This window comes from Corvus moneduloides, chromosome 16 (assembly GCF_009650955.1).
Source record: "Corvus moneduloides isolate bCorMon1 chromosome 16, bCorMon1.pri, whole genome shotgun sequence".
Lineage (NCBI taxonomy): Eukaryota > Metazoa > Chordata > Aves > Passeriformes > Corvidae > Corvus > Corvus moneduloides.
This window is the reverse complement of record NC_045491.1, coordinates 1,946,860-1,969,434: the sequence shown is the minus strand read 5'-3', so window position 1 is coordinate 1,969,434 and position 22,575 is coordinate 1,946,860. Positions and strand designations below refer to the sequence as shown.

Below are 22,575 nucleotides of genomic sequence, written 5' to 3'. Positions count from 1 at the left end.
ACTTTAATACTTTCACTGGCATCCATAGTGGAGAAGGATGTCAAAAAGAGACAGCTTCACACCTCCTTACAGCCTCCTGCCATTACATTCTCCAGTAATTGCTTGGCCCTCAACCACACCAGAGAGCACAATACAAATCAGGGAAGTAAAAAATCATCTCATGCACATTAAGTTGCATTAACGTTAAATTGAGAGGTGAAAACTACCTTGTGCACTGGCCCTGTCTGTCCTCCCTGCAGGAGCTGCTTACACCCCACAAGCTGCCTTAAACGAGCAAGTGGGTAACAGAACCAGTGCTTTTACAGTGTCAGAGTGAGTCCCCAGGGCCACAGGCTCCTCCCTGCTCTGCTACAAGGATGCCACAGTAGCTGGTGTCACCCCAACATCAGTGACATTAGTACAGACCAAGATCTGTCTTAAATATCCCAGAGGAGATAGTAAGAAAGAAAAGACATTAAACAAGACCAGTCTCCACCACATTCAAAACCAGAAAGAAACTCCAAACCATCACTCAGGAATATGGATGGGTGGATGAGTACATGCATATGCTCCAACATGATCCAAGCACAACTCCATTTACCTGATTGTGCCTCTTGCTTCTTTGGTGTCAAGTGCTCCTTTAAGAGATTATAGACCTTTTCTAATCTGAAAGACAAAGACAATATTCCAGGACAGTTTCAGTTGTTATGTCTGCATGCAGCCATGCCAGCTTTAGCCATTAGCTAGAACATTCCATCTCTCCAGGGAGCCAAGAACCAGGAATGAGTGATGCAGTAACACCCCCCACCACACCACTGCCTGGACACTGGCAGGGAGAAGCTTGGAGACAATACAGATCAAATTATCCATCAGTGTCTACAGAACCTTTGTACCAGACAGTTCTTTGCTTTTAGCTTATTCCCCAAAATACAGTAAGTTATTTACTTGGCCTGAATGCCCATCCACAGCATCTGTTGCCTCTGAACTATATCTGGATGCTTCTTAACAAAATCTTCATCGTAAGGGAGCATGAACTCCCAACCTTTGTTTATTCTTGCCACAGACATGTGCTCTAGGAAGTCTTTCACATCTTCTGGGCAAAGCTAAAAGAAAAAGAAAAAGCACAAGTAAGATGGAAGTCAGTTTACACAGGGGAGATGCAGCAATGAGCACTGTGCCACGAGACAGGAGAGCTGGGCTGATGTGGTGTACATGGGGCACCTCCACGGGCACACACCCAGCTCAGTCAGAGATACTCATCCTGCTCTGCAGCACCAACACTTTCACACACTGTTAGAAGCCCAGGACTTCAGAGAGCAGTGGTGAATAATCACCCCAGAGTCAAATAGCTCACGGCATGTTTTGCAAAGAAAAGGGAGTTTCCAAACTGAGATGAAAAGGTTCTATGGGGAAGAGAAGCGTATTCTACAGTGTTAATCTTATTTTAGAGGTGCAGGCCAGACATGCAGCACCTACACATGCCCAGCTTTTACACAGCACTGGTTCTTACATTCCAAAAATAGATGGTCTGTCCACAAACTGACTCGTGCTTTATCACTTCAGTGTGTTTCAAAGAATTTGGGTTTTGTCCTTTTTAATGTTTCTCATTCATTTGCCACTTTTTACAGAATGTTCAGCTGCCTGAGTTGCTTTAAAGTTTTCACTCAATATTGCAGCTGGAAAATGCCAACGGAAGAGTTGCTCTTAACACACCCAAAACAGAGCAGCCACTCTGGGCTGTGTAAGCACCTGCAGTCAGCTCAATTCTAACTGTGCCCAGCTTTGCACTGAAACACATGAGAGGACAGGATGCATTCCAGGGGCTCAGCTGCAAGGCCAGTCTTGGAGTCGTGGAAACGGTGGGAGCTGCTCAGAATGTTTTTCTCTAGAAAGAGTGTTATCTATACCTGCTCCAAATGGAGAGCAAAGCAGGCACTGTGAGAGGAAAGGCTTGCAGCAGCATCCACAATCTACACCCACACAATGCCCAGCAGCATTTAGCCAACTTATCACCACCTTCTGATTTAAGAAAAAAATTCCACTCACTTTTGTAACTGCTGCTACTTCCTTTCTCACAACCCAGCGGTCCTGTGTGAACTTCCACATCTAGGAAGGGAACAAAAGAGGAAAACCTAATAACTGCATGGAGCAGTGGCTTTACTGAAGTTGTAGCAATGACCCTGTTCAACGAAGTTACCACAAAAATAGAACCCCCATTCCTTTCAAGAATGTAGAAGTGATTCTCAGCCAGGCAGAGGAAAACATTTTCTGGCTCCTTCTGTCCTCAAATGGCCATGAACACAGGACCAAAAGCTTTGAGAGGCCATGGTGTGCCTTGGCAAATCTATGACTACAAAAGCTACGAGGAATCTCTCGAACTCAAACTCCATTTAGCTTCTGAACAAAAAAAAAACCCAACAAAACCACTGCAGTGATGCTGGGACCCCAGAAGTCACACCTGAGGCTCAGCTTCTCACACACCTCATCACCAGCCTAGAGAAACTCTCCATGCACTCTTACAAAGGGGCCTGTGGAGGCTGGTGACTGTTGCCCTTCAGCAGCACAGAGCCCCTAAAAAGTACCTGTTCCCTTCTTCCATCCCCATCACAGTCACTCACAGTTATATCAAAGTGTCCTGTCACTCACAGTTATGCCAAGGTGTCCTGTCACTCACAGTTATGCCAAGGTGTCCTGTCACTCACACACTTGTCCCCAGGTAGGGAACTGCCAGGTGCTCCATAAAGCAGCTCCTGAGGGGCAGCTGCTGAGGGCAGGCTGACAGGACTTGGGTAAAACACTGCCTAAACACGACCTTTCATTTCTTCCTGTCTCCATTTAAATAGGCTACAGCCTCTTTTAGTCTGTGTGTAGTAATAATGCTGTTAAGAATCCAAAATCTCATTACTGACAATTTCTTCCTGCCCTACTACGCCACCCATGCCTCCTTCTCTCCCATTCAGCTTCTCTCTGCCCACAAACACACAAACCCACCCACCCCACTCACTTTAGGGCACAAGGCATTTCTGTTTTAAAGCACAAGAAATCCATAAATGTTTTTTGAACTTATTAATTACTTTACACAAATATATCCAGGGAAATCAAGTTCACTTTTCAAGCTAGAACACATTTTCTCCACAGATGCAATACAGCATTACATGCTACGAGTCTTAAAACCAGACACTTCTCTTTGTCTGAAAACCAGAAATATTGATCTTTTCTATTTTCTAACATTTTAACTTCTTCCTTGTTGTAGTACTAATCAGCAAATTATTCGCCTTTAAGATCAGTGCAGATCCATTTCTCATGGAAGGTATATTTGACATGATTCTAATGAAAATAATGTATCTTTTCATCCTAATTGTTAAAACAGTATCCCTTACTTAACTGAGCGTAATAATTCTGGTCCCTGAACTTCATGCACGAAGTGTCACCTAATCTGCTGTGTCCTAAACACTTATGTCACTGGGTCACACCTGAATCCAGGTCTCCATATGGCAGTGTCTTGGGCAGACATCAAGAGACAATGAAAAGTCAGTTTCAATCACCATCAGTTTGATCTTACAGTAGTACAGTAATACCGTTACAGTCTCCTGCACAGCATCCTCCTGTTCAGAGCTAACCCTCACGAACAAACTCTGCAAAAACAGTCAGGTCTAACTGAAACAAATGAGAGCTGGGCACTCATCAGATTTGCTCTGGTGGGGCGGAAGCCATAAACTGATTATGAACTTAGGAACCACTTAGGAACTTAATTCTTTCCATGGTTAGTGAAAATAAACACAATGCAGAGGTTGTTCCTTTTTGCTGTGGTTATGTGTGTGTTTACAAGACCTGTATTCATTTCAATTTCCATGTGCAGCCACTGCTCACAAAAGGTGCCTGGGAACAAAGTCCTCTCACTGATTAGCAGCCCTAGGCAATAAAGTCCTTTTTAAAGATCAACAGTGCATGCTCAGGGAGCACAAGGCTTACCCACACTGCCCTCCTGAGCCTTCAGTCCTGAGCCCACAGAAACTGAGCTGGAGAAACAAGCACTTTATTATCCAGTCCTGGCTGTTCTGCAAGCCCCACATTGTGGGGGCAATGTGATAGTGGCTCTACAGCATGTGTTAGAAAGGGATGAATGCTGCTAATGACAGATGATCTGAACCTGCCAGCCAGACACAATGTCAGCCTACACCAACACTCCCACGGCAGACTTGTAACAACACCTTCAGGATTAAAGCACACAAACAACTTCCTTGGAGGAAACACCTCACTGCAGTAGAGCAGAAGAGTTTTGCAACGCTGTGGCCTCCCAGGCAAACTTCACCTGTGTTTTCCTTTAAAAGCAACAAACACTTTTATACTTACAACAAAGTCTCTCCCTCTACAGAGCACTTCTGCAGGAACTCCACTATGGGGACTAGAAGTATCTTTTGGGTAGAGGACATCACTGTTAATTAAAAAGGAAGAGGAACTAGTTACTAGGTACTCCAGAAAAAATAGCATTAGTGAAGATTAACATAACAAACATGCCCTCCCTGTTCTGCAGTTAAATTATACCTTTATCCAAAGCGTGGTTTTCATTAAAGGCATTAATACTGCTGTAATTACACCACTGCAATTACACTAGTGCAGAAAGGCTTACACCAGCAAAGCACAGCCTTATGGCAAGCAGGTGTGTGCAACACAGAGACAAGCTCTGCTTTGTTCTTGCAGAGCCTACCCTCCCTTGGATCCGTGTAAACAGGACCAGAATGATCCTAAGAAGTGCTTAGGCTAACCTGGTATGCAGCCTTGAAGGCAGCATTTAGCCAAAATGCTGATGTATGGGCATGAGAGTTTTTTATTTCCTTCCAGGCAATCAAGGGTTTAACAGAGCAATATTACAGAATGTCACACTCGAACCAACAGCCCCAAGACCAGCATTACTCTGTGTCCTTGTCTGCTTGCAGGGACACCTGGTAGCATGTGTTACCACGCTCTCCAAAGCCCCACAGCAACTCAGGTTCATGATCTTGCTCCTACCCAGGCCAAAGAAATGGTTCCCCATGCTGTTCAAAGCTCTGATGTGTGCTGCTCTGTGCCCAAACACCACACGCGCTACAGATCCACACATCCTCCTCAGACTACGAAGCAAAGAATCAGTCAGATATAACCTAAGAACAATCTGAATGCTAAAATACTGTCTTTTAACTCGCTTCCAGCTCCCTCCTGTCACAGCTGGGGCGACAGCAGGGTTGCTGTAAAAGCTGGTCACATTGCTAATACAGGCCTGTACCACAATAGCTGAAACATCCTGCTGGCGTACTTGGACTGGTAGCTGATGCCATTCATCTTAACACAGCTATTCCAGAGACTGCAATTCTCTGTATGCAGGGCTCCACCCAGGTAAAAAAAAACCAAAACATACTGCATTTTAGACTTCAACTCCCAATAGCATGCCTTATCCTATCAAACAGGAGGATGGTACAGACTCCAACTCACATGGTACATTCAGTACCCCCACGCTTGATTTATTAAACAAGTAATGCCTTCTAAAGGGTAGTTTGCAGCTGACAAGAGCAGCATCCACTGAAGAACAGCAAGGGGACTGCACAGAGATCCTTATAGGCCTGAATTTTGCTACGAAATACTACAGCTGACATTGGTTTGATTTTCTGTGTTTCTATTTGACACTAATCTCTGGAAGAATTCAGAGCAGCTCTCTCACAAAAGAATGTGAGTGCAAACAACATCAAAAACCTGTCATAAGTCAGATGCAAACACAGATTGCATCGCTGCTCAGCCATAACCCCACTTGGGCCGGTACTGGGCATTATCCTTCCACAGCAGCCCTTTGGATATGGAGCAGCTGACTGCACTAAGGCACAAACAGCACGAAACCAAAGGTTCGCAGAGCTGCCAGTTGGGAGCGTGGCTGTTTTGGGCCGCGAGGATGGGCGCGGTACGATCCCGGTATGACCCTGGCGCGTTCCCGGTACGATCCCGGCGCGCTCCCGGTACGATCCCGGCGCGTTCCCGGTACGATCCCGGTATGACCCCGGCGCGCTCCCGGTACGATCCCGGCGCACTCCCGGCGCGCTCCCGGCACGATCCCGGCGCACTCCCGGCGCGCTCCCGGCACGATCCCGGCGCGCTCCCGGCACGATCCCGGCGCACTCCCGGCGCGCTCCCGGCACGATCCCGGCGCGCTCCCGGTACGATCCCGGCGCATTCGCGGCGCGTTCCCGGCACGATCCCGGCGCGCTCCCGGTACAAAGCCGGGCCGTACCTCTTCACCACCCAGTTTCCCTGGACCAGCAGCGCCACCTGCTGCACGCAGCGCAGCACGGCCGTGGGGTCGGTGCCCGAGCCCAGCAGACTCATCAGGTTGGCGAACGGCATCACCTTCACTGCAAGGCAAACAGGGCGTCACACACACACCCTGTGTCACACACACCCTGTGTCACACACACCCCACTGTGTCACACACACACCCTGTGTCACACACACACCGCTGTGTCACACACACCCTGTGTCACACACACCCCACTGTGTCACACACACACCCTGTGTCACACACACACCCTGTGTCACACACACCCCACTGTGTCACACACACACCGCTGTGTCACACACACCCCACTGTGTCACACACACACCCTGTGTCACACACACACCGCTGTGTCACACACACACCCTGTGTCACACACACACCCTGTGTCACACACACCCCACTGTGTCACACACACACCGCTGTGTCACACACACCCCACTGTGTCACACACACACCCTGTGTCACACACACACCGCTGTGTCACACACACCCTGTGTCACACACACCCCACTGTGTCACACACACACCCTGTGTCACACACACACCCTGTGTCACACACACCCCACTGTGTCACACACACACCCTGTGTCACACACACACCCCACTGTGTCACACACACACCGCTGTGTCACACACACCCCACTGTGTCACACACACACCCTGTGTCACACACACCCCACTGTGTCACACACACCCCACTGTGTCACACACACCCTGTGTCACACACACCCCACTGTGTCACACACACCCCACTGTGTCACACACACACCCTGTGTCACACACACACCGCTGTGTCACACACACCCTGTGTCACACACACACCCTGTGTCACACACACCCCACTGTGTCACACACACACCCTGTGTCACACACACACCCTGTGTCACACACACCCCACTGTGTCACACACACACCCTGTGTCACACACACACCGCTGTGTCACACACACACCCTGTGTCACACACACACCCTGTGTCACACACACACCGCTGTGTCACACACACCCTGTGTCACACACACCCCACTGTGTCACACACACACCACTGTGTCACACACACCCCACTGTGTCACACACACACCGCTGTGTCACACACACCCTGTGTCACACACACCCCACTGTGTCACACACACACCACTGTGTCACACACACCCCATTGACACAGCCGCAAACTGGTATTCAAGGTGTTCACGGGCAAAGATTTGTCTTGGGAAAAGAAATAAAGCCTAAGTTTTACTCGGTCTCCCCATGTGCTATAGGCATCCTCTGTTCTAAAAGTACCTGCTAGTGTTGGATCAGAGTTGACTGGCTGAACTGTATTAATAAAACATTAATTTTTAAAAGATCAATGCCTTTGGCAATATCTGTAAGCAGAGATAGTTGACAAAGCAAGATGCTCCTGAGGAAAAATCCTCAGGACTTGCTCTCATCAGAGAGTAACCCTGAAGAGACAAAATTAAATTCCTAGGCAACACTCATGAAGTGTGTATCATTAAAAACTTCCCAGAAAATGCCAAAGTGCAGGCTGTACATGCTCAGACCCCACATTCCAGGAGATACCTGCTGAAATAAGTGTATCCAGAAAGCTATCATCAAATTAGAAAATTTTCTAAGAGTAAATTGATAGCAAGTGTACTAGCAGTCAGATCAGCTGTCACTGCTCTTTTTAAGGAAAGGCTTGGGATTTAGATTCTTCAGAGAATCAGAGAGCCAGACAGTCTGTCTGGTGGGGTGACAGAACTGGTAATACTGGGGAAGGAACCTTATCTGAGGCAACCAGAAGTCACAAAGTGAAGTGCAAATGAATTGCAAAAGCTACAAACCGTTCTTCATCAGGATCTTGATCTGATCAGCAAGGGGTAAAGTTCTCAGCTGGGCCATAGAAAGCACATTGCTTGGAGCCATTGGTTTGTCACTGCAGGTAAACAAACAGATTTGCAGCCCATGAAAAAGAGCATCCAGCCAATGTGGACTTTGAACATTATGTACAAACACTTACTTCTCTTCCTCTACGCTTGGAGGCATCAGCATCATTAAATATTCACTAGAAGAAAAGGAAGCACATTCTTTAAAATGCTTGTCTTGGGACTTCCCAGGTTTAAGTACAGTAATTTCCTACTTAGAGTAAACCTGCTTGTGTAAATCTACAAAACAAACATCAGCCTGAAAAGAGCTCTCCCTTCCACTCCCATCTCCTCAGTAAATTCAGAACTAGTAAAAGCTACTGACATTCATCTGCCCAAAGAGAAGGTATGAAGCAAATGTGAGTCAGAATCCCAGCTCTTTGGTACAGCAGAGGTGTCCAAACAGAAGATCTGCATGAGGAAATACATTAAACACAGGTGCTCTGACCAGCAGTCAGCAGGGTCACATGAAGCCCCACAGACAGAAGGAATCAGGCCAGCAACAAGCAAAAACTCTGTCCCACCCATGCAATTACCAGTGTCTGTGAGAAAGAATCAGATCCAAAAGCCTCCTCAGAACACCTATCACTGACCCACTTGATGTTAAATGTTGAGAAAAACATGCCCACACCATTAACCAGAGTCAGACTCTGCCATTTCACCGTTACTTGGGCCATGGCTACATCAGGTGACAGGAAAGCACTGACTGCATTGTGGAAGGCTCCTGTAGAGCTGCAGTCACCAAGAAACAGACACAAACACCTTTCAAGTAGTTTCAGTTGTCCCCACAAATTGCAAAGGGAAGTTTTATAAGATTTGCTAACAACAGAAGTTATTGGCTTCAGGGTATTATTTTATATTAACCACAAGAAGCTTTTGTTTTAGTTTTCCTTTGCAGTATTCACAGTCCAAATAAAGTAGGGTTGTGATAATGTACAAGAAGCTACAACCCTGAGTAAAAACAAGAGCTTTTAATCTCAAGAGTATAGGGAAACAAAGAAGGTAACCTCAATAAGATGAAAGCTAGTTTGTTTCTGTATTTTTTTAAACAATTCAACTTTTATCATGAATAGGACTTTCAAACAGCAGATTTTTAAGTAATATACCTGCTTATTACTCTGAAAACAATTCCAACTAATTAATGCCTTTTCTGTAGGAAACCACCAAACCATTACCTGGGAGATTTAATTAATTCTGTGTTTTCAGCAAGGCCGTGACCTTGACTAAATAAATACTGGCGCTCGTGTTCAGAACGGCTATCCTGGAGACAGGGAGAAAACAAGAGTCATTATCACATACTGAAACTACACAAAGTGCCAGAGAGCTAGATTTCTCATTCCAAACTATGACCACCCTGTCATTCATTACTACATCACTCAAGTGTTCCACCTCACTAACTCATGTTCTGCTTTCACATCCTTGTACAATGCTCATGTGATTGGGAACATTTCCTTTGCTATGCCTTTGAAACCTCCTGACAGATGTGCACAAGTCAGCCAAACAGGATTGCTCACTCTTGACTTTCACAAAGTCCAGTTCACAATCCAAGACCCGAGTGATTTTTGCACTCAGACCCCCCTTTATGTTCGTCCAGCTCTCAGTTTTGAAGTGTGGAGACCCCAAAGCATTATCCAGCAGAGGAGATACAGAGCACTGCAGGGTCTCTTGCAGCCTACAGACTTCTTCATTATCTTTTGATGATCCCCTGATTCCCATGGGCCCAGATTTAAAAACAGTTCTAGACTCGGCTGAGCCTTCAGGCCCAGGCAGCCTCCTCAGCAGCCAGCACACCCCTACCTTCAAGCCATAATAATGTAGGTGAACCCAGTGCTCTTCTGCTTGTCTCTTCTGCAGGAACTCATAGGACTGAACACGTCGCTGCCGAGCTTGTTCGGTCTCAGGGCGGGAGAATCGGACCTAGAAGATTTGGGCCTCATTCAACACAGCCCTAAAACCCTTGGAAAAACCCCACCTGCATTATTTCTTTGGTATATCAGTAACAAGTTAGAGGCCTTAGTGCCAATGAATCACCCCTTGCTCTCAGTGCTGTTTTTGTGCCTGTGCAACACCTGGCCTCCCCCTCCCAAGCCCAGGGTCAGCAGGACTAGCTGAGGTTTGCTGTCCTTTCATTTGGCCCTGAATTGTCAAGCTTTCTTGTGAACTGTTGCCTGAATCAGCACAAAAAGGAAAATGTGGACATACAGTAATTTGCTTAACATCGTCCTCAGCTTCATCCTGGGATGAATCACCACCTGCCAGAAAACACAGAAATAAACACAGTGGTGCAGTGAAAGAGCCAAAGCCAGTCTGGGGGCCCATGCAGGAAGGAAGCACACTGAGAACTCCATATCCATGGGTTCAATCCCAGCCTGCCAAACTATGCCATGTATGACAGCACCACACTGCTCCCGTGAGAGGACACCCTGTTGCCATGATCTTTCCAGTGGCAGTGGTGACAGTCCCCACCACTACCCTTCGTCACTACCCAGCACCTCTGCCAATCCCCCTCACTGTGCCCACCAAAGCATTTCGATAAAAAACCCCAAGATCAGTGAAATAATCTGAGAAATGGCCTAATAATGACTGTGTTGTTAGAATAAGCACCTTCAGAACAGAATGACTCTTATCAGCAAAATTATAGAGAGAACTTGTATCTCACCTCCCCAGAGAAAACCCAACTGCGGAGCATTTACCTTCATTAGCAGCTTCTCTTTCTCGGTGTTTTGCATCAGCCTTGTCCAAGTAGGTGAAGCTTGGCCTCAGCTGAAGAATTCCATGTAGGGGAGTCAAGTGAAGTTCACCTGAAAAAGAGAATTAATGTTGGTTAAAATTGATTTTTTCCACTGCACGAGGACACGACTTTTCTTTATCTCCCTGTCTCTGTAAAGCCACAGCTTCAATTGAGCATAAAAATTTAATATAGCAAAAAGTAAAAAGGGATTGAAGTGAAAAATTCATCCAGTGCTCAGGATTTCAAGGGAATACGAAAAACCAAGATCTGTTTCTGTTATTTTGCCTTCCATGTTGAAATCAGATTTTGTAGAGCCACATTTTGGCTCAGGCCTGACCCATAGTCCAGAAGACCCCCAGTAAAATAGCCATCACTGAAAACAATCTACATATTGTCATCTCAAATGACCACCAGATCAAAACTCTGTGATGGTCTGGGCAGTCAAGAGAGGGACAAGAACTGCTGAACAGGAAATTGACAGACAAAGTGAGATTAAGAAAGCAATATAAATAATAATGATAAATTCATGCTACAAATGTGTGTATTTCAGGCCACCATAAACTGCTAGGATTCTGGAGGCATCTATAAACCCAAGGTGTTCTTACATGGTATTTACGATTTTGCTAGACCTACTCAAGGACTCTTGGAACACAGATAAGGGAAAATTTTCCTTCCTTTAAAGACCCATTAGTCCACTAAAATCCAGGCCAAAAAAAAAAAAATCAAATAGGTCTTACCTTAGCACTGAAATGAGTATGTTTCACTGATGTGAGGGTTAAGCAAAAGAAACTTACCTTTTTTATAAACAGCAGCTGCATAGCGGGAAACATTACTGGCAGCTTGGGAAGAGCAGAAAGTTTGCTTGTCCATCAGCTTCCTGCAGATAGAGGAGGGCAGTGAGATGGTCTTCCACAGACAATGTGGCATGCAGGTGCCAAAGGTCTGAAAACACCAATTCTCAAAATGGACTACCAACAACTGCAGCAGATAAACATCCATCACTTCTGTCTGCAAATCTGAATTCATGACGCACCACAAAAAATGTAGGTGATTCCCAGAAATACTTGCTACAGAACAGTGTTCAAAGCAGCCCCTGTGACTGCACAGCCACTGGTGGACATACAGATATCTGTGCTCACCACAAAAAGGAAATGAAGGCAAGAGGACACCTACGAGGAATAGGTGCTTGTTTCATCTGTACATGTGCCATCCACGTTGAGAGCGATCTGTTCTCCCTTGCTGCGACAGTAGTTAGGATTTAAAGTATCAATGGCCATTTCAAGCTCAACCTAAAGAATATCAGAGGAAAGACAGCAAATTACCATGGCACAACCCCAAACATATCAATTAAAACCCAACTCCACACTTTCCAACATTTCCACAGGTTTACAGCAAATTTAAGTACATAATGCAGCACCATTCAAACCCACAGGGCAAATCTCCCACACAGAGATGAGCAGCACTTAGAAGGATTTGGTACAATGAGGTCATTTAAACAACAAGTTGGAGATACACAAACTCCTGTGTAAATGAATGGGATCAGAAGAAGCAGAGTTCTTTAGGCAGCCCTGAAATACACCTTTGCTTTGTTGAATACCTTCCACTACATTATCAGTCTAATTTACTTATCAGAACAGATACGGTGCACAAGCAACCTCCTTCAAGCCCCCCCATCACCAAGGACCCACTCAGAACCTCTCTTAAGATGTATTTCCTTCTGGTTTGGCTACCAAGAATACCAAGTAACTCTGTCCTCTTCAGAGGCAAAGGCCTGGATTCTGCTAACTCGAGACCGCAGCGCTCAGCACGGACTTCAGTTACTCCTGACTTTCACTTGTCTGAGCACTGTAACAAGCTCCAAGCCTTTAGTTACACAGAGAACTATTCCCCCCACATAAACTTAAAACTTCAAACAAATCTCCAAAAATAAGCATTCTCCTGCATAATATTTCTATTTATATACTATGACAATACAGTACATATTCTTCTTCAGGGTGTGCCAAAGCCCTTATAATTTGTGTATCACAGCTACTGTCTTATTTTTTTCTTCCCCTTTATGTTATTCATGAACTGAACTAGTTTCAAGTCCCTGGATGAGACAGTGTATTTACAAAGGTCTGCACAGGGCTTACAGTGCAAATGTTTGCTGATTTTAATAAAAGACTTCCTGAACACAACAGGCATCCTAACTCCAAAGTTCACTGAAGCACTTTCCTTAACCATTTTCCAGAACCAAATTCTAGTAACACAGACATCTACTGCTGCAGTTTTTAAATAAGGCAGTGTAAAATAACAGCTGGGGTTCTGGGATATGTTTGCAAGCAAGTGCAATGACTCTGGCTTTGGCTGTACTTTACCTGTACAGCCCCAGTGATTTCAGAAGGACTCCTGATGCTTCACTGCCAGGCAGGAGAGAAATCAAGACCTGCACTGACACTGAAAGACAGAGGATGGCTCTGAGGCTCAATCCTTCTTCAATCCTTCTATGAATACTGGAAAGACCTTTTAAATCAAGCTGAATTCACACAAGCATCCACAGACTGAATTAGCATTAGTGACTATGTTTCCCTGAGTGATTCTGTTTTCTATTAAAATAGTGGCTTTCCCACCATGATTTATAAACTACTTTTATTCTAAACTCTACCTCACAGACACAAAAGGCTCCTCACACCTTCAAGCATAGAGGCCTGGTCCTGCAAGTAGCTGCATGGTTAGAACAGCCCAACAGCGCAATGTCCTTTTCTTAAGTACATTCTGCACATCATAAAGCAACTTTTACCAACTGGACTCAAATGATGACCAACCTTTTGCTGCTTTGGTTTTATCTTCGCTGATAAATGTGTAACATCATCGTAGGTCATGGAAGCTGGGCGAATGGGATACTGGAAAACAGATTATTTCATACACCCCTCTTCTTTTAAAGATCAAAGAATTCCACAGAAATTAACTCAATTTCCCCTGTCCCCTCACATGCAGATCCACTTGCCAGATCTCAGAGACAAGACACAAAGAAAAGAAATTAATTGACTGATTTGTGAGTCATGAGGGGATTTGGGAGCATGACCTAGAAAGTCTGTTGTTTCTCTCCCAGCCCTCTGCTTTTGTCACTTCACAACCCGCTTCCTGCCCCTCACACACCACAATAACCTGTAATACAGGAAAATAGTCCCACACATTAGTCCAGCAGAAAAATAAAACCTTATCCCTCAGCATTAATTCTCTGTAGAGTTATTAGAAGTAAAATATCTGTGGGTTTATACAAGTGTTAGCTTAGAGAGTAGAGTGCATGTTGCTGGTCAGGAGAGCAGACCCAGGTTTAGCCACATGGGTCTCTCTTCCAAGCCCCTTGGGAATGCTGAGAGGACAGTGTGGTCTCCCAGGGAAATCTCCCAGCCACAGCAGCATCCTGCTGGAGCTGCCACGTCTCCAGCACACCCACAGGCCCCATCACCAACCAGCCTCACTCCTGACTCCAAACTGAGACCCAAACAGGTTCTCTGTATCCAAGATGTTGGCAGACTAAAGCACTAAGGAAAGCTATGCTCGTTGCATTTATTTTAAACAAACTATCACTGCATAAAAGTTAACTGGAATACCTGAAACAGATAGAGCTTCTCCAGTAGACTTCTGGCCAGGAACACGTCAATCTAAAAAGCAAAACACACAACTTTCATCAGGTGCCAGCTGTAATAGAAGTATAACCCTTAGAGCTCAAATACTGACAACACTAGCTTTTCATTATGAACTCTAACACAAAACAGATTCACGACTCTCCTGTCAAAAGTTTCCTCTTTGCTAACTTTGACATGAAATTCTGCAGTTGGCCTTTTTAAAAACCAAACCTAAAAACCCCACTACAAAGAGGCAGCAGACAGTGGCTCTAGCTGTGTTCTTCCTCTCTAAGAAAACTTGGCAAACAAATGTGAAAGAGGAATTCTTTTCCTCCAAGGGACTGAAGCAAATCTGTTATCACAATTATAGAAAGAGGAGGAAGTTCTCACTTTGGCAGAATGACTGAAAGGTAAATTTGTTACTGGTATTTTGGCACAAAATCTTTCTAAATTAGACAAGAGACACCCACATCCTCAATCTGGTTCAATACTTGCATTTGGCCATCAGAACTGAAAATGCACAGATGTTTCATGAATATAATATATGGAAGTTGCCATGTTAGGTATACTCCTGACAATTGCCACACTTTCCTCATGGCTTTTCACCTTCTATGGACTTGCCCTTCCTTGTACTTCTGGTGTGTAAACTCAGATATCAAGTGACAAGACACTGTGGCTACTTCTTGGGACACAGCAGTCCTTTAAAGAAGTCCAGACTCAGAACACAACTCCTTACTTCAGCAGAAGCCATGAACACTGTAGCTTCATGTTTAACAGATACTAACTCATGAAAGTCACTCCCATTTTTTCAGCTCCCAGAGACATGCAATGGAGTTCACTGGAAGCACAGTGGTAGAAGCAAATTCCTCACCTTCTCTTCTGCCATGGACAGATTACAAAGGGTGAAAAACCTGAGCTGCATCTGCCTACATGGGCAAGACTATTCTGACAAAAAGATACCATGAGCCACACGTGGCCCACACAACATAACTCTTTGTACAGAGCCAGCCATTGGCTATAAGACAACCACTGATGTTGATAACACATGGTTTCAGCAATGTAAGAACACTGGGAATTGCAGTAATAAAAATTATAAAAAATTCTCATGTACAATCACTGCTGCCACAATGCACTTTTACCTCTTGTATAATTGGATCATCTTCTTCATTTGCCATGCTAGGATAAAACAAAGCTTTTTCTTGGCTTATTCCTAGGCACAACCTGAAAGAAAACAGGAACGTCATATGAATAATTTCATCTGTGTCACATACCACATGCAGCCTAGAGTACTGATCAAGTTAACTTCGTTCCTTCCAGTGATAATCTGTTTAGTTTTTCTGTTTAATCCATTTTGGAGGAATGGATGTGTTTGCATGAACAGGTCCTTAATACTCAGCAATGTTAATCGAAGGCCACAAAATTATAGAGCCAAGTGAATGTCTCAAAACTAGGTAAACTGCTGTAACTTCTGTGGAAGCTGCAGTTATTAAGAAAGCCCTGAACAACCACCCTAGGGAGGGAAAGCCCCTTTTGCACTTGCACAAGGTGTATCTTCTATACACTGTGTAACAGTAACACACAGGTAGCAGCTCTTTCCCAGCCACAACTGGCCCTGCAGCACCGCTGTCCCGGATACTCCCGTCTGGGAATACCCTGACTTTGATTTCATGTCCCTGGCACACTGCAGCCTTGTCTCCTGATCTGCCACTCTTCAGACTGTACTGCTAAATGAGAGCTCCAGAACACGCTCCTCAGCCTTTTCTGGAGTCCTCCGAAACCAGCAGAACAGCAGATTTGTCTTCGTAAGACTCTGACATTAACTCAGGATTGGATACTCTGGAACAAAAGTTCATTATGTTCAATCCAGTGCTGGAGTCACTGTTGTGCCTGGTTCAGACCTCTGAATAAAAAATGATCTCTCAGCTAAAGCAACAATAGTTTTTCCCTGCTGAAATCAAACAAAAGGATTTACAAATTATTTGGTATGCCACTGCAACAATGTTAAGATACTCTTAATCAGCCAATACTGGTCAAGATAAGCATAAAAAAATAAGACCTCTCGCAAACTGACCAAGGAAAGTTTTAGCAACAAAGACGATCAGGCAAAGAAACAAGATCCGTGTTCAGGAATTCTCCCTCACTGTCCTTTCTACTAGAGGACAGCTTGCTTCTTTGCTGGACCTCCTATGGAGGAAGGATCAGCTGGGAACCGAGCAGCTGGGAAAGAAAGAACCCAGCACCCATGTTACATCAGGACAATGGCATTATTTTCAAATACTCAAGGCACCACACAATTTAGGCAGCTCAGCATATTTCAGCTGACATGCAGGCTTCTCAAATATCACATTAATGTACACACAGTTATCTAAGAAACCTTTCAGAGAGGCTGGACATTCTGGATACGAGTGTTATTAACATCCATTCGGGCTTGCACTGTTTCTGCCATTCCACCTAGAAATATGATTCCATATTTTTCACTTACAGGCTCTCTGCTACCAAAAAAGTGCCCCTCCCATTACTGAGCTGGCATTTTCCATTTCTTCATGCACCTGCGTATCCCAGAGTCTTTCTACCATACATAAGTATTTGAAAATTTATGATGTAGTATTTCAGATTCCTATCCGAAATAATTTTGTAGAAATGCAAAACACCTTCACAGCAAAAAGCCAGTACCTTAACCAGGCTGGGCTGTGAGCAAAACCCTGAGTATGTGATATCTGACTGACATCAGTGTTTTCTGTGATCAGGCACCCAGTTCTTCCCAGAAATACACAAGAATATGTTTTAAAGAAATGAGATTTGTCAGTCCCATTTTTGCTTTCCCCACTTACATCCCCTGGGTGGCCCAACACCTGATAGCTCTGCGTGACATGGAAGGACTGCAGTCTGCACTCACCACACAGCTGATGAAGGGAGGATGCCCAGGATGCGTGAGGACAAGTGGTAACACCCAAAAGATGGGACACTTGGGTACAAACCCTCCTTCCTCACACCCCTGAGAGAACTGGGAACCACCCTTCCCTTCCTGACAGCCTGCACGCCAAGTACCTGCTAGGCTTGTTCTCTCTCTTCTGAGAAAGTTATTTCACTTTTGAGAAATTAAGATTCCCTGGGCTAAGGAGGGACAGAGAAACTTAGCCTGAAGGACCTGGTCTCTGGTCCCTCACTGAGCGCTGCTTGTGCAATTATACACAAAATCTCTTTGTGAATCCACCTGTCACTACTCAGGGAAAATGCTGTATTGCAGAAACTACATTTTTTTCTTAGTCCTGTAAAGACAAAGCATGACTACAGATCCTTTTACTGGAAAGTGAGACTGACACTATAAATAGGAAGCAGTGTGTCCCAGCACAACTTATAATACTCATGAAGAAATCCTCTGAATCAGAATGAAGGCATGCAGACACAACCCTATGTCAGATACATATACAGAGTGATGTAATTTCCACATTTCTCATATACATATATTTATGATACCACAAGAGGTACAGAATGCAATCAAACACTAAGAGACAGCAAACATGGTCAGCAGGTTCAAACTTCTTTTGGTAGACCTGTTTGCTTTTAAGAGGGACTTTCCTTTAAGACTGAAGATGCAAATCAAAGTATAATGTGAGTTATTAGTGTGAATCATTAAACTTTACAACAGCTCACAGGAGGGCAAGAGATATAAATCTTCTCATTTCTCCTGCAAAGTGACCAATGTATGGACCAATCCATGAAACTGCTCATTAGCTGCCCATAACACCAACAATTTTGAACCAATGAGGAAAAATGTTGTGGTTAAAGAACTGTAAAAATCAAGTGATGAAGCGACTGAATCCTGCATCTAACTCAGAGCTTAGAAGGGCATTTGAGTATTAGAGATTTGATTTCATTTCATTACCAAAGACTTGAATATAACTGTGAGAAGGTAAACTGCAAATCTGCACATCATTTGACACGCAGACTTTTAGTCAGGCCTGCAAGAAATGCTCCAGTATTTCATTCTTACCTAAATTTGTCAGTAATAATAGACCCCAAAAGTGCTAACACTGAAACCTGAAATATTCTTCATATAATCATGCACTGCTAAGGAAAGGCCAAGAATTCCTGCTGCATCAGTGCCTGAAAGTATAAATACTGAAACAGCATCGTGGGAAAAGTGCCATCTCCTGAATCACTACCACAACTAACTCTGGCACCCAGACTCCTCTGGAAGGGGCTCTCAGCAACCCTCTCGCTCAGGGTGGCCCACGGCACACACTAAAATGGAAGCTGGAAAAAGAAGCTGAAGCACCTTCCATATATTTATGGCAATTACCATTCTGACCCAATTACTTGCTTCATTTTCTCCTCGTCTGCAAGCAGCTTTGCACAGTCATCCTCTGGCAGTGAACCTAAGAGGGCTCCTCTGCACCAGGACCTCTCTGTGGAGGTGATGTCACTGAAGCAAACCTTTAGGGTTTAACAGATTGCGCATCAAGCATAAACCTTTTTTTACCACCTCAATACTTGCATAGCGCAGGACGTGCCAGGCCTGACTGCGAGGGGCAGGGGTCACTCCCGCCGCTGTGTGACACTCCCGGGACAGGTCGCGGTGCCCGTCCCGTGCTCCCCGCGGGCAGCGCTCCCGGGCGGACGCGGCCCCGCTCTCCTGGCGCCCGCCCTCTCCTGACACAGCGGCCTGGCAGCGCAGGGGTGCGGGGAAAGGGAGCCCCGCGGAGAGGCCACAGCGAGCCGCGCAACCCGCCCTGACCGTGGGGACGAAGCGAATCCCCCCTGGCGGGACGGCGGGGCTGGGCTGCAGCCCCGCAGAGCCGGGGCCAGGCAGGGGCAGCCGCTGCACTTCGGGGCGGGTGCGCTGCGCCCTTCCCGGGCGGGAGGCGCGGGGCTGCGGGCCCCGGCAGCACCGGCGGGGCCGCCGCTCTCAGCCCCGGCAGGACCGGCCGGCACCCCCCGGTGCTGCTGAGGGAGCCGAGGGGCCGCGGCTGCGGCCGGACCCCGCCCGCCCCTCCAAGCTCCCCGGCCCATGCCGGGTCCTGTCAGGGCGGCGCGGCCCCGCACCCCCGCGGCGCCGAGTCCTCGCAGTCTCGTCTCCGCCGCCCTCCCCGCACAGGCAGAGCCCACCCCAGCCCAGGCCGCGCTCCTCCCCCGCCACCTCCCGCAGGGTCCGCGCCGCCCGGGCGGCCCCGAAAGGCGCAAAAGCGGCGCGACCCCGCGTACCTGTGCGCGGGCTGGGCGGGCGGCGGCGGCGGCGCCGCTCCCCCGCTCCCGGTGTCGGTGGGGCAGCGCTCAGGCAGCCGCCATGTTGGTGGCCCCCGGGCCGGCACGTGGGGACGCGGCGCCTCCTCCTACCCACAATGCTCTCCCGCCCGCCGCCGCCGCTAGGGGGCGATAGCGCCCGCCCGCGGCGCAAAAAAGCGTTGCTGGCAGCGGTGGGATTCGAACCCACGCCCCCGAAGAGACTGGAGCCTTAATCCAGCGCCTTAGACCGCTCGGCCACGCTACCGCCGTGGCAACACGTCCTCGTGGCGACACTTTTATTCCAGACCGCCTTTCCTCTTTCCCGCACCGCTCCATCCGCAGCATTCGGGCTCCCCACACGCCCCTTCTACCCGAAAAATAAAACGCGGGGGCTCCTTTTCGGCCTGTTTCCAAGCAGCGGCACTTGGAGCGGCGCGATGCACCCAGGACGGGCGGGAGCAGCAGCGCCCGAGCCCTGTGCGCCGCGCCCGCTGCCACGTGGATGCCACGGAGCAGCACAGCCGCCTGCGCGGTACGTGTGGCATCTCCCGAGCACCCCCTCTGAAAGCCTAAAAAAAGTTCTAAAGTTTTAATTTTCCGTTGCAAAGCCACAACTCACTGAGTTTGCACGGTCAAAGTCAGCAGTTTATGGCTGGGGGGTTGTTCTTTTGGTTACAGCACAGGGACCAGCAGGGCAGCAGTCAGTACACTCGTGCAAAGGGGTGGTAGCACACCTCAGCGGCGGGTGCTCCATGAACCTGCCCCTGGGAGTCTCTGGCCGCATTTTGCCTGAAAGTCTAGTAAGTTTTCTTAAAGAATTAATGTTATTTTCACCACTTAGTTACAACTGAAGGGTTGTATTTGGAGGAAAAATTCCAGCTTCTCTACGGTAAGGCCACAAAGCCTTAATGCAGCTTGATTTAATCTTGTCCTTGTGGCATTTCATTTAAATAGGATAGAGAAAATAAACCTGCTAGATCCCTGCTGACAGCATCATTCAACCCTTTTCCCTGGCACCTCCCACAGCCTGTCCCTGCAGCACCCGGTGGTGCCAGCTCTCTTTCCAGGGAGCTGCTGAACATGGAATCATGGAAGGGTTTGGCTGGGGTTGGAACTGTCTTTTAAAGGTCTGACAGTCCAACTCCCTGCACTGAGCAGGGACATCTTCAACCAGATCAGGTAGCTCAGAGCCCCATCCAACCTGACCTTGGATGTTTATAGGGATGAGGCATCCACCACCTCTCTGGGCAACCTGTGCCTGCATTTCACCACTCTCATTGGGAGAAGCTGCAGCATTGCAGAGTCTTGCTAAAAATTTCATTCACTGCCTGCAAGTACTGAGGAATAACAGCACACACATGTAAACATGAATAAACTCCTCCAGTGCTGCTGCAGTTGCACACCCTCCGTTCAGTGTCTTTTCAGGACATGAGGCTTTTTAAGAACAGAGGGAGCTGACTCTGCAGAGCAGCAGGAGAGGGTCAGGGAGGAGAGGAGGCTGGTGGCAGTTGGGTCACCAGTTTTTTCATTTCACCTGTGGGATGTCCGTTGTAATTACAGGACTTTTTCCAAATTAAGAAAGAATTAATGTAGAGGAGAACATAAACTATAACACAAGCTACCAGCCTCACCACATTGTTTTCCTGGCACAGGAATCAGCCACAGAACAGCAAGGACTCAACATGTCTTGAACACTTCCAGACTAAGGGCCAGGCCCAATGGTTACAAACCCCTGAGCTGTCCCCACACAGGAGTCAGGTCCGTCAGGGAGCAACTGAGAGATATCCCTGAACTTAAACCTGAAAACACCCTGACTCACCCCTAGCAGCACTGCCCAGCATCCATCCTGAGAGCTTCAAATGAAATTCTGCCTGTCCCAATTCAGATGGAAGTCCTGATTTGACCCATTGTAACCACACCTGGCTCTGTCAGCACTCCCTCTGCTCTGAGTGAAATTACATCTGTGGGGAAGAGAGTGAGATTCAAATCAGTCCCACAGTAACTAAGAAACAGGCAATATTCTTATTTACACTTCAAAAGCTGTAAGAGTTTGCCGTCTCCATGGTTTCTGAAGAATGCTATTCTTACTTTGCTACACTTGCCAAACAGGCTGTAAAGCTATAGCAGGGCCAAATTTCACCATTTTTCATCTTATTGATTCTACAGTGCAGAGGCCCACGTGGTGCTTTTTTGTTAGGAAATTCTGCTATTTCACAGTGCCTTTGCTAGGGGGTAATTTCGCATTGTTTAAACTACACAGGTGTAAGAAGTTCCACCTGTCTAAATAAAGCAATAAAAAAGCAACAGGAAGAGCTCCCTTTGTAACAGTTTGAAAGGGCCTGTATCAAACAGATTATTCTTGAACAGAAAAGGAAATAAATCATAGCAAGATGACAGTTTATCATCAAATATTGTAGCCAGGACAAAAACCTCTCCCACCTCAAATCACAGAGCCCAGGAATTTCCAGCCCATTCTCAGGACTAAACAAAAGCTAAATGCATAGGGAGGCCTCTGCAGCACCCTGCAAATGAGCCCCCCAGCTCTTACATTTTATCCTCCATTAGGTACAGGCACCACGTGTGTAATCAAATGCAAATCAGAGAGTACATCAACCATTTTGTTTTTCTGGAGGAAAACAGATTTTGTTGCTACACATCTAATAATTTCCTCCCAGTTAGTTACTTCTGACTGTTGAAAGGGGATGAAATGAGGAATGGAATAATACAAATAACAGAGAAGATTTCTGGAAGCTTGCAATAGTAGGATTGAATTTTTGGCAATCTGTAAAGAAAAAAAAAACAAAACAACAAAACCAAACACCCAC

At 46.5% G+C, this 22,575-nt stretch overlaps 1 protein-coding gene and 1 non-coding gene across 4 annotated transcripts in view; both read right to left on the bottom strand.

Moving 5' to 3' along the window:
• Positions 1-19,847, bottom strand: part of POLR3E (RNA polymerase III subunit E) — a 29,858-nt gene extending 10,011 nt beyond the window's left edge. Inside the window, exons 1-17 of one of the 3 annotated variants that reach the window (XR_004243340.1) lie at positions 19,730-19,847; positions 15,664-15,745; positions 14,510-14,560; positions 13,718-13,795; positions 12,087-12,202; positions 11,708-11,790; positions 10,876-10,983; positions 10,385-10,434; positions 9,980-10,099; positions 9,358-9,443; positions 8,278-8,322; positions 8,102-8,193; positions 6,236-6,356; positions 4,333-4,414; positions 2,026-2,085; positions 925-1,082; positions 581-645 (exon numbers count right to left, since the gene is read on the bottom strand). Coding sequence is in view for 2 of the 3 variants with exons in the window: in XM_032125583.1 (XP_031981474.1) it covers positions 581-645; positions 925-1,082; positions 2,026-2,085; positions 4,333-4,414; positions 6,236-6,356; positions 8,102-8,193; positions 8,278-8,322; positions 9,358-9,443; positions 9,980-10,099; positions 10,385-10,434; positions 10,876-10,983; positions 11,708-11,790; positions 12,087-12,202; positions 13,718-13,795; positions 14,510-14,560; positions 15,664-15,699 (1,351 nt within the window). In the remaining variant the exon portion in view is untranslated. Of the gene's footprint in view, positions 1-580; positions 646-924; positions 1,083-2,025; positions 2,086-4,332; positions 4,415-6,235; positions 6,357-8,101; positions 8,194-8,277; positions 8,323-9,357; positions 9,444-9,979; positions 10,100-10,384; positions 10,435-10,875; positions 10,984-11,707; positions 11,791-12,052; positions 12,203-13,717; positions 13,796-14,509; positions 14,561-15,663; positions 15,746-19,729 lie in introns of those variants that run through there. The other 2 variants (XM_032125583.1, XM_032125584.1) reach the window with 2 other exon arrangements.
• An 86-nt stretch (positions 19,848-19,933) lies between these two features.
• TRNAL-AAG lies at positions 19,934-20,015 on the bottom strand. The gene has a single exon. It is a non-coding gene; the product is annotated as a tRNA-Leu (tRNA).
• Positions 20,016-22,575: the final 2,560 nt, after the last annotated feature.